General features: G+C 34.9%; 1 protein-coding gene across 1 annotated transcript in view; it reads right to left on the reverse strand.

Moving 5' to 3' along the window:
- Positions 1-4,422: 4,422 nt before the first annotated feature.
- The window catches only part of LOC149223833 (transmembrane 50A-like protein), a 65,721-nt gene continuing 57,303 nt past the window's right edge, over positions 4,423-12,840 (reverse strand). The window contains exons 3-4 of the mRNA XM_089385934.1: positions 4,953-5,105; positions 4,423-4,840 (exon numbers count right to left, since the gene is read on the reverse strand). Of these exons, the coding sequence (XP_089242060.1) occupies positions 4,804-4,840; positions 4,953-5,105 (190 nt within the window). The 3' untranslated portion in view covers positions 4,423-4,803. The remainder of the gene's footprint in view (positions 4,841-4,952; positions 5,106-12,840) is intronic.

Genomic DNA, 12,840 nt, shown 5'->3' on the forward strand with positions numbered 1-12,840 from the left:
TTTGTCAGATACTTCTTCTTCAATGGCCTTGAGTTGATCTCTTATTGAAGTAATGTTGACAAAGTATGATGCCATCGTATCATTCTTTGTCATCTTGATATTGCGAAGTTGACCCCTTAGATTGATGGATTGATTTACGTTGTTGATAGTGTACAATCAATAGCATCATATATAGCCTTGGAAGTTTTATGCTCAACAATATAGGGAATTAAATGATCCCTAACAGAATCTAAGATGTTACTTCTTGCCAAGATGTCATCTTCATGAAACTTTTCCTTTCCTGCTTGATCAGATGGATTAGTAACTTTACCTGTAACAATTCCAAAGTCCTTGTTTATTTCAAGTATTATGTCAATCTAGTCTTCCATGCCCTATAATTAGTAGTTCCTTCAAGCTTGCTTTCAGTCTTCATGTAGGTATTCATGATGAAGATTGTTGATCAAAAATAGAAGGCAGAATCCAAAGTCTTTCAAAGTGTTTCTTGATGCCCTTCAAATGTTCTTCAAGGTGATCTCATAACTCTTTTTCCTTCACCAAAGCTCTGATCCCATGTTGAATTTCGAGTGCATCCAAGACTAGATAACTACTTCCATTGATGCTAACAGTTTACTTATTGCATTCCAATCATTAAGCAAATACATGAAAAACTTCAACCATTAAACTTCAACAATAGAGCAATATAGAGATCATAGTAAACAGTAAACAATACACAAGAGACGCCAAGAATTACGCTTCAAGCCAAGGAAGAACCCACAAGGGGAAAACCCAACCAATATTTCCTAATGAGAGAGAAAAGTGTGTTCATCAATAGTACATCAAGAATATTCCAATAAGACTCCATATCTGACCTCAAAATGTCCAAGTCAAAACTAGTCAATGATGAGATAGAAAGTCAAATTTTGGTAAATGTCAAGTCTACAACAATAAGGCCGAATTTCAGCCTTAGGAAGCTCTAAAATAGAAAGGCCAAAATTTGACCAACCTCAATGAAAATAGCCCTGCAATCCTCAGTCAAAGGGGAGAGAGTTGACATGTGGTCAACCTGTGTTCAACAGTCTAAAATAGAGGAGATATCTTAGTCAAGCAAAGTCAAAGTCTTCCTGCAATCTTTGGTCATCCAAGACAATCAAACCCTTGGTCAAACAAAAGCCAAATAGCCCAAGTCAACAAAAGTCAAACAAAAGAAAGAGGTTGATCAACGCTGGTCTGAAATGTCTTCTTGCTCCTTCGTATGTGTGGATAGACTTCTGTGATTTTCAAATGAATGCGTTTGTTGAGATATGATGCCAAATGAGCTCCAACGATACCTTAATTATATGGTGTTAAGGAGGTGGTTTTTCACACATGTGGGCCAACTTGACCTTAATGAGACCGACTTGGTCAAAGTCAAAAATGTGAATTTTCTCTATTAATTGCCAATGAAAATGCTGATCACAGTTGCCCAATTTTTTCAACAGTCCTTTCTCTTTTGCATGTTTTTAAAATCACCTAAGTAACTTGAATTCTTTTTAGATGAAATTGAGGGTCATGAGAATTCTAGATTTTACCAAACCTACCTTAGACCAAAAAATCCACATCTTCTAGTAAGTTTCCATATATATATCAATCATGGGATGCATATAGCATAACATATCAAAAAACTTGCCAATATTTGAATTCAAAAACTAAGGTGATTTTAGAAGACAACTAAATAGGAAAATTTTCAAGTCAAAACACTCACAATTATGCTATATTCATATTCTAAATCTTGAAACCAAATAAAATAATAGTAACCCATTTAGTGAACTCCTTAACAAACAAAACAAAATGATATGGGAGGCTTATACTATCATCAAGTTGGAGGATAATATAAGTATTGCCACAAACTGAGATAAAGGGGCAGTCCTATGATAAAAATATTAAAGTTCCAAATTATATGTAGACATGTTCCTCTATTACTTGGGAACTCTCTTCTTCCACAAATAAAATATAAAAAAAATTATCTCCTTTTTCAATAATTTGACTCTTAGATTTCACATATCCAAAAAACACCACTGTCCAGAGTTCCAAAACTTGTATGTTTATGGGTGTCGTTAAACATGTACAAGTCCATCAATTCAAAGGTGGACTAAATTTGAGTCATAAATATAATAATTATGGTTTACTTTTCAAACACTATTAAACTATGCCTGAACATAAATTTGAGCTTCTCATTTTTTGTTTAGCATAGTCTAAACCTTCTACGTCTTTACTCTTTCTCAGGCATATTTTATAATGATTTTTGTTAGAATCTAACAAAAAATTGTTGAAATGTAAATTTGACTCACTAAATCTGTGTTTTCGAAGTTTTCAATCTATTCAAGAATTCAAAAATGCATTTCAAACAACAAAAAATAACAATATCAGCAAGTATAGCATCAAAAAAAGGCGAAAGCATAGAACAGTTAAAATTCGTATTTTTTAGCTTAAATTAATTATAAAAATGTATCATGTTTTTAAGTTATGCATTGATCTCATACAAGTTATCAGTATTCTTGAGACTCACAATAGTAGCAGCAGTTCATGATTATTCTTGAAATACCAAAAAGTGGTCTGTATGGTTTTTATTTGAAGACCTTGAAATAATATTTCTACTAATATGTTGAAGCTTGGATTTGGCATTCATTTATATTGTGAACTTCTATCAATCAAATACTAATTCTAATATGTTTATAAAATTATTATAAAAGAGTATTAAATTCTCAAGTAAGATAAATAATAGATCAGTTTAATTGTCAGCATTTCTTTAATTATGGATTCTGTGATTTGTACTGTTTTTGGCATTGAAATCATAATTAGGTCACAAGCATGATATGAAATTTTCAAAACACTCTGAAATCATTTTTAAAAACCACATTGTTCTACTTCAACAAATCTGGATCAAGTAATGCAGAACAAAGAATAACTTGAAAAGAATAACTTGAAAGAGGAATGTATTTCCTCTTTCAAGTTTAAATTCCAACTTCATGAGACACCACTAAAAGACACAAACATCAGTTAAAATAATACATTACTAAAACACAAACATCTAATCCCAACTCCAATCATTTTTTATGTAAATTAGTCGAATTCAAAAATTTGACCAGATATGTATCATTGAAGCTCCAAATTTCAGAAATTTTAATTTTCTGGCATCAAAACAGAGGTTGGCTAATTTAATTCTGTGTATTTTTAAGAAGACGTGGTTATCCAATTAAATACAAGTAAAATCCATATTCAGCAAAATAAAATCTGACCTACCAATAAGTGGATCTTGGTGCTGATCACACCATCTCAGTGATCATCAGGTTAATCTAACAATTCATCAAGTTAATAAAACAAAGACTTTCACTACAACTGTTAATTATGGATAAAACAAAGACTTTCATTATCAAGTTTATTTTCTAATGTATTTAGATAACTAGCACTGGACAAAGGTGTAAACCAGTTGGTTTTTGTGGGGTTTAGTCCTATCAGATCACTGGTCCAAATATTATGGGGAGAGGTTGAGGGTGGAAGCCACCTGTGGGAGATAAAACTGTCCCACAAGGCATCCAAGCTCAACCAAGCCTCGCACAATCCTGGTGACAGCATCCCATAGGTGAACATATCATTCTTCCATCCAAAATTGACACTGGCCCTGGCATAAACTCAGTGTAGCTGAAGAAACATTAAACAATAAAATAATTTTCAAAAAAAACAAGCTCTGAACAGGACTAGGATTGCAGCAATGAAGAACACAGTTAATGTAGACAACAGATTGACCAACTATAGCTCTTATGGGCTTGGGCAGAGAATTGTTTACTATTCATACTTTAGTTTTTTTCTTGAAAGCCCATCTGGAAGGTGATAGAAGTGCACCAAGATGGCATTGCCTTGATGACATCAAATGAGAACACATGTAGAGCATACTTGCACCAATCCATGGAAAACTGGGCATTGGAGCTGCAAATCTTAGTAATTCCAGCTCAGGTTTCACCAACACAGCTTCTTATAGACCTCCAAATGTGCCTTCGCTGGAGCTAGAAGCACACAAGAAGCATGATGTTGAGCCTCAAGTGTAGCATTTGCTCCAGACCACATGGATGAGATGGCAGCATACCTATGGACCAAAATATGTGGTTGTGTTCGAGGAAGGAAGCATGGGAAACCAAGTTGCTTTTTCAGTTGAACTGTGGAAACAGTTATGGCAGTATTTAACATTCAGGTTCTCAGGTAATTTTTAAAATTAGACAGCTGGATTAAGCAGGTGAACAGCAAGACAATTTTTGTAAAAGCTTCCCTTGAGAACTCCATGTTAAGTAACAAAAGTTTTGTCATGTGCATCAAAAGAACATCTCAATGTTCTTTTGATGTCCAATATTTTAAATCAAAAGATAAAACTTCAATGATCGTAAAAGCCAACCTCAACCACAAGTTGTCATGTACATCACACAACCTCTAGATTGATCATCTTTCCTCGTGTACATCATAGACATTAGTTGCTTTACAATTGTTCTTACTTTGGAAAACACACCTTATATTTCATTATTGAAGAAGAGAGAGTACAACATGTAATCTAAATCATCAGGCCAAGAAATTGCTTTACAAATTGCATATGCAATATAGTTAATTTTGTTTCTGCAAGAATCAATAACTACAAATTTTAAATCTTTGCCAATAGTTGGCAGTAAACAAGAACATTTGCCTCTAGTACAAATATTCATGGTCTTATACAAGTCTCGCAGTTTCCTCATTCTGAAGAGGAAGCATTTTACTCCATTCTTTGCATCAGTATTCTTCATACTTTTACAAGGAAATATTTACTCAGGCCTCGGATCGAGATGTCCAAAAGATCAACCCACTGCAATTTTACATGAAAACAGAAATTTGTTAAGAGACAAAATTCAGTTGCATAACATCCTCTAGAATGAAAAAATAGATGAATTGGATTTGCTTCTGAATGTCTGATATACCTTGTAAGGGCAAAAACACACTGTAAAACACCTGCAGCACCAGTCCATGATGAGGGACCAGATTTGCTTAAAGCATCTTTAATCAATAAACCAACTGATGCTGCTAAAGAGACAAAGGATACAACATACGCTAAGAATAGCCAGGTTTTTGACCTGCAACGTGACAAATGAAATGCAAGAACTGAGATTAGAAAGGTCACAACAGTAAAATTTAAATTTTAGATAGTATATCCTGCCTATTGCATAATCTGCTCCTCTGGAAAGATATAATAAAAAGTAAGCATTAAGTTCCTAACTCCTTTTCATGAAAACTCTTGATTGAATCTTTTCAAATGAGAAATTCCATATTTGACCTCTTTAAACAAGTTTCAAAAAATATCCATGGAGTGATGAATACATGCAGAAGTCTATATGTTTGGTAACCATATATGCATAAAAAGAAATCAATGAAAGGAACAGTGATGACAGCCTGATTGTGAAAAAGAGGCACGAAGTTAAATATAAACTTGCTCCTAGTAAATTTATTTTCGGTAGTTGTACTGTGATGGAAACCATTACAATAGCAAACACCAAAAAATGACAACTTTCTGTAAACACCAGCTGCTATAAAGAGGTTTATAAGATAATCTAAAAATATAATTCCAAGGGTATACCCATTCCATGGAGGATATGGGAATAAATTATGCAGATGACTTCCTCAGACCAGCCTTCCTGTGATATAGATCAGAAACTAGAAAATTCTTGCATTATGCATTTGTTTGATTTTGGCAAATCTCAGCATTGTGTGTTTGATGAGCACAAAACCTCGAGTCCAGCAGCACAAGAAGCACAAGCACATGACACAATTCATTAATGTCTAAAGAGCTTGTTACAAATTGAAGTGGTTGAATACATTTTACATATTTTACCTACCTACAATTCTCAAGGTGTAGGATTAAAATCAGTAGTAAATGGTTCCTGTTTATTATCAGATGACAGAATATTTCCACAAAAGAATATATTGAAATAATGATTGATTGAAATTTGATAGAATGATAAGGATAATGAATTACAATGAACTTCGTGACAATCTACTCATATGCATTGACTGGCCCAGAGGTGAAGGGGTATGTGCCCTTTGACTTTTCATCGAACTAATCACATTATTATTATTTATCATATTTTTCAGTATTATTATATTTATAAATTGCCACCCTCTTAAGGAATGCTTTGCCATCAAAGCGTATTAAATTGGATACTCTAGTTGAGCACATTTTTGTGGTGGAATGAAGTTTATTTGTTTTTAGTGGTTTGGCATCATCCATGCCCTGCGTGTTGGTGAGGTTCTTTTGTTGAATTTGGTCTTTTGAAGTAATTATCTCTCTTTGATGTTCGTTTTCTTGAAATTGAGTTGTACGCTGCAATGATTTCATCATCAGGGTTTTGGACTTCTACTTGCTTCCCATCAACTATTCTATAGTAGCGTAATGACATATCTTCATATTCATGCCGTGGAGTCCAATTTTTTCTACACTTACGACAATCTGTTTTCCATATTTTTCTCCTTCTCTAATTGGTGATTTTTATTGGTGTTGTAATCACATGTTGCACTATAATTGAATCCAAAAGCTATCTCACATTGAGTATTGAGCTTTCTTTTGATTATCTTTCCCATGCTTCTCGCTTCAACCAAATTCCCAACAACTCTTGATAGTCTTAGCTCGGTGCGAATAATGGGTTTTAATCCTAAAATATGCAATTTTAAAAGTTAATCCCCTGTAAGATCTAGGAATGTAGTAGCTAGGACCTCCCATTCACAAGTATATTCATTAAGTTTTACTGTTTGTTGTAAATGAGTGAACCTAGTAAAGGTGTCATCTTCTTCCTCATCATGAAATCTTTTTAGATATTCTTCTGTGAACATTTGCCAATTAATAGATAAGCCACTTGTTTTCTTTAACCACTAGCTGGGCCAATCATATGCATCAGCTTCTAAGTATAAATAAGCTATTGATATTTTTCCTAGTTCATTAGCAGGCCGGTTCACAGAAAAAATCCCTTCCATATTGTTAACCCACATGATGGCTTTTTTTAATCGTCCAGTCCATAGAAAACATCCCTTACATATTCTTAGCCCACATGACGGATTTTTTTAATCGTCTAGTCCATCAAAAACATCCCTTCCATATTGTTAACCCACACGATGGGCTTTTTTATCATCTAGTACATCATATTTAGGTATGTTAACTTCGATTTTATTTAAATTTTAAACAACTCATGTTAACTCAATATCTCTGGTAACTAGAGTTAAACAAATTTGGACTTGGCGATGGTCTTTGGCAAGCTAAGGATCGTGCAAATAACGCATCTACGCTTCCAATTAGTTGGCCAATTCATTTGTTATGATCATTAAGTATCCTTTTTGTTTCATCCTTGTCATCATTTCTCATTCTTAATAGGGTTTGTCATCATTTCTCAAACTCTTATTTTCACCTGTCATTTTTGTCTTTCTTTACAATTAATTTTATCAATTTTATCTCCTAAATTCTTTACGTTGTTGAATTCATATCTACATTTGTTAAAATCTAAGTGCCATTTGTCATTGTTGACCATCTTGGGCTTTGTTTGTTACTTTGCAGACTTTACCTTTTTTCTTACTTTTTATGTCTTATATATAAATAAATAAAAAATTAAAGTACAACATTTTTCTTTAATCTTTACTTCACATACTTATGCATATTAAGTTTTTATTTCTATAATAAGTAGACTTTATGAGATAAGCCAACTTAATGAAATATTTCAAGGTTAAAAAATATTTTATGAGTGATTGATGGGGCACAACTTTGGGAAAAGTCACGTATGGACTGAATTAAAAAAAAGGCTGTTGAGTTATGAATGTGGCAACAGGGGTACTAATTGGTGACGACAGAAAGGTACAGCAATGACAACAGCAGGGTACAAATATACAGCGGCTTGCACAGTGTACGGAAATTTTGACAATGACAACTTGACAACAAAAGATTGTATGACTGACAACCATACGGAAGGCAGCAGAAGTGGTGTGGTGTTGTACTGCAGATAGAAGTGTGGAATTTTATTTGCAGGTTTAACCCACAGTTTCCACGAGTTGGCTCTACAGCAGGGCACAAATCTACGGCAGCATGCACAAAGTGAGTGGCAAATTGACAACAAAAGATGTTATGCCTAACAACCATATGGATGGCAGAGGAAGTGGTACGGTGTTGTTGTACTGCAGATAGAACTGTGTACAGAATTTTAGTTTGCATGTTTAACCCACAATTGCCACGAGTTGGCTCTGATAACAATGTAGTAAACAGTCCCTATTTATTGTCATCATAAACAGTCTCTATTTATTATCAAATGACAGATCTCTGCAAAAGAATATATTGAAATAATAATTGATTGATATAATGATAGGATAATAAATTACAATGAGCCTCATGATGGTCTACTTGTCCACAATGACTCATCACAAGGTGAAGGGGTATGTGCCCTTTGACTCTTCATTAAACTAAATACATTATTATTATTTATTATATTTTTAATATTATTATTGTTTATAACAACATCAGCTTCTAAATCTTTGTCAAATTTAAGCTAGAAGAAGACTTTCATTTCCACACAACTACCTACCTAGATTTGACCATAGGGAATCCCCCCTTAGGTTGGGAACCTTTTTCTTAGCTTTAAAGCAATAGGCAAGGCCACTGGCGTGACAGTGGGTGGCTTGCTTATCATTGCTGTTAGGCTCTCCCATTGGATTAGGACTTTTCCTTTAGGAGAGAGTTCAAGCAGTAACAAGCAGTTCAATTCTAAATTTGTTTTAATCTTTATTTAGTTTCATATCCCGAGGAAGAGAGCACAATTCACTAAGATACTAGGGATGCTGATGCATGTGGATTCCCAACTCCATTAAGGACGCAGACCTCTAGGACAGTGCACTTTATTTTTGGCTCAGTTATCCATGAAAGCTAGGTTCACTAGGGTTAGAGTTCACACTGCCAATCAAGGAACTGTTGCACATGCATGATTCAATGTACTTCTCTTCTGCCTAGCCTATAAAGGAAAAGTAGGGCACACCATCTCAACATCCAAGAATTTGGAATTTGAGCTGTAGCTTTAGCTTTCTATTTTCAGAATTAGTAGAAAATCGGTGATGCTATTTTATGTATTCAGATTTGTATGGTAGCTATTTTATTTATCAGCTACACGTGTTTGTGACTTTGTAGGTTAAGTACTCTTGGCAGAAAATTTGAATGGTGTTTTCAGCTTTAGCAATTTATAGTTTTTTAGGTTAATTACTAGAGCGCAGAATCTGCTCATCATGGTCTGAATTGTTGACAAAGATGATACCCACAGTGAAGATTGTTGTTGCTGCCTTGCACATTGAACGCATTGTACTAAATGTATGTACAGAAGGAACCCTTCCAATTCTCAGGATGGTCCAGTGAAATGTTAAATTCAATACAAAATTTAGTTAATACTATACCCGCTTATGCCTGGGACTCTGGCTGCTTGTTGAATGATCCGAACATCTAGTGCTTCCATGATGAAGGATATGGAACTTGCACATTATAGTCTCTTCTCAGGGTGCGTCACTAGCTTTTTCACATCTTCAAGAGTATCTTCAACCTTGTGATCGGTAAAAGTTTTATCAGCCTTTTTCATAAAACCTTCTTGTTACATAGAATTGCTAGGAAGTTCTCTTTCAGAATATGCTTTGTCCAGAAGAAATACGTCAACATATTCCTGACAGAGGTGGCTCATATTCCTGATGATATTATTTCTGCCAAAGATTAGTAGGGAACAAATATTCACCACTAATACAGTCTGACAGTTGGAAACTGTTTAGCACTCTTTGGGTCTTTCTTTCTCTTCTCTCTCATTTTTTTCTCTTAACACTACTATCTAGATTCTATTGTAACACTTTAATGTTACTTAGTTTTTCCTTCTTTAGTTTCTATTTCAGGATTCATTCAGAAAATCAATGAAAAAGCTATTGAATGGTCTGAATCAGTGTTACGAACATTGCGATTTTATCGCCTAATCTAGACATTTTCAAAGTCGCGATTTTATTGGCCAATTAAATCGGAATGAGAAAAATCATTGACGCACAAAACAGCGGCTTTATAAAAGTTTTTTTTGTGGTTTTTTGGTTTCATTTTGCAAACAGAGGGCAAGTGAGAGACCTAAGGAGGACGAGAACAAATCTACAAGGGCGAGATAGGAGAAAACCGAGGGTATTTAGGATACCAAGCAAAGAAATTTCGATTTTGGACCGAGTTTCTTCAGCAGGTTACAGATTTCAGGTATGCGCATCAAATTTGGCCCTAATTTTTTTGTTTTCTCCTTGTTTTTTCTTGGGTTTCAGTCACACATATAATTTCCATGATATTGCTAGGGCAGGGAGTGTGTTTTTTTTCCATTATTGTTTCATTCAGTGGAGAGGGTTTTTTATTGTAGAAAATTCAAAATGTTGATTGTTAATTTTATTTTCTTAAATTCTTCTTGTGCCTTAGGTTCAATCTTGTTGGAAAATGTAACTAGGTTCAGTCTTCATTAATGTATTTGAGTCATCATGAAATGTACTTGTTAAAAGAATAAAGAAAAGAATTTTTATTATTGTATCAATCACTTATAAAAGCATGGGTTTCATGCTTGGGTCATCATTATATTAGTCAAAGTCCCCATTGTAGACTCCTAGGATTAATATCGAGACTATGAGTCATTGTACATTTAAAGAGACCCTTCTTGGGCTTTTAAATCATGCAAAAGGGGTTACTATTGAGTCAAATAAAATTTATGTAACCTCCACACCAAGTCGGCCTAAAGGAGATCAAGTCAGCCTAAGGACACCAATTCGACCTCACTTGAAGCCTATAAATAGAAGGAAGTCGAATTCATTTGGAGCATCTCATCTCAAGCTAGTTCGATATCTCTAAGGAAGTTGGAGAAGTGCGAAGTGGGTAAAAGAAGTCTAAAGGAAGTGTGAGTTGGGTCAAGTCTAAGGAGAAGAAGAAAATCGAAGTTTTGGAGCTACTCTCTCTGTGTTTTGTGCCCTAGTTTGGGAGATCGAAGTCTTCCAAGTGTTGTTGCTTCCAGTTGTTGCCTGATGTCGTAAGTTGTTACATAGTCGAAGTTGTTGGGGTGGAAGTGTTGCTGCAAAGGGGTCGAAGATCTAGAAGGCTGACTTGGTGTGGAGGGAAGGTTTGGTCTTTGTCTAGGTTGAAGAGTCTCAAAGAATACTATTGAAGGAAGAGAATTTTTTATTGGGTTTTCCCCTCGAGGGGGGTTTTGCCCTGGCATAGTGCCTACATCTTGTGTCTTTTGTTTTGTGATCTTCACACACATAATATGGTAATTGCTTGATGAAAGATAAGATAATAAAGAAGTAAAAGAAGCCAACATAACTCACAAGTAATTATCAAGAAAGAGGAATCAAACCCTAATCTACTTGTATTGATTTCTCAACATGGTATCAGAGCTAAGGTCAGAAAAAGTTGAAGATCACTTTGTTGGCATGGATTCTCCTTCTTTGATAAACTACATGAAAATGGGTATCAACATTGTTGGAAGTTGGATCAAACAGGGCATCTACTACTTATTCAATAAGGTCAAAAGTCAAGGGTTCTTCACTGCTCTTACAGGTTCTCTTCGTGATGACAATGCATGGATCATTGATAGTGGAGCATCAAGGCAAATGACAGGAGAAAGTAAACAACTACATACACTATCAAAGGAGCCATCTTCTCATGCAGTGGAATTGGGTGACAACAAAATCTATGTTGTTAGAGGCCTGGGATCAACATCGTTGAAGCTAGAAAATAGATTGAAGAAGCACCTCAACAACATACTATATGTTCCACGTTTGAAAAAAAAATTGCTTTTTGTTTCTTGTTTTGAAGATAAAGGGGTAGAGTTGCTTTTGTTGATGAAAAAGTATTGGTTTGGGGAAAAGACTCTAGCATTGATAAAGCTAGGGTTATTGGAGTTTGTGAAATAAGTCTTTATAGAGTTATTACACCACCTCCTCAAGCTTTGGTTCACATGGAGATCAATCCCATTGAGCTATGGCATAGGAGGTATGGTCATCTACATTATAAGGTCATCCCTACTCCTAGTCAATTGGTTCATTGCATCCCCAATATGAAGATAGATCATGAAGGTGAAGGGAAAACCTACAAGAAAGCCATTTCTGAATAGTGAAACTAGATCTAAAGAGATATTAGACCTCATTCATTATGATGTGTGTGGGCCCATGTCTGACAAATCACTAGGAGGTCAACTCTACTATGTAACATTCATTGATGACCAATCTAGAAAGACATGGCTCTACCTTCTCAATACAAAAGATGAAGTATTTGAAAAGTTCAAGGAGTTTAGATCCAAAGTGGAAACCCTAACTGAAAGAAAGATAAAAACTCTAAGATCCGACAATGGTGGGGAATACACTTCTAAGAAATTGATTGCATATTGTAAAGAAGCAGGAATTAAGAGGGTGCTCATTGTTCCCTATTATCCAGAACAAAATGGAGTGGCCGAAAGGAAGAATAGGTCAATTGAAGAAGGCATTCGAACAATGCTCCTTGATCAAGACCTACCAAAATTCTTATGGGGAGAAGCAGCAATGACAGTTGTGTACATTCAAAATAGAAGTCCTCATAGAAGTCTTAATAATATAACACCCGAAGAAGTATTCACAAGAAAGAAGCCAAGTGTGGATCACCTCCGAATCTTTGGAAGTCTAGCATACATCCATGTTCCAAAGGACAAGAAAAAGAAGTTGGATTCTACAAGTATCAAAGGAATATTCGTTAGATATAGTCTCTCCTCAAAAGCATATAGAATCTACATTAAGGAAAGAAGACATATCGAAGTAAGCAAGGAT

This window comes from Pinus tabuliformis, chromosome Q (assembly GCF_031772625.1).
Source record: "Pinus tabuliformis cultivar Carrire ecotype Pingquan chromosome Q, CPIR1, whole genome shotgun sequence".
NCBI lineage: Eukaryota > Viridiplantae > Streptophyta > Pinopsida > Pinales > Pinaceae > Pinus > Pinus tabuliformis.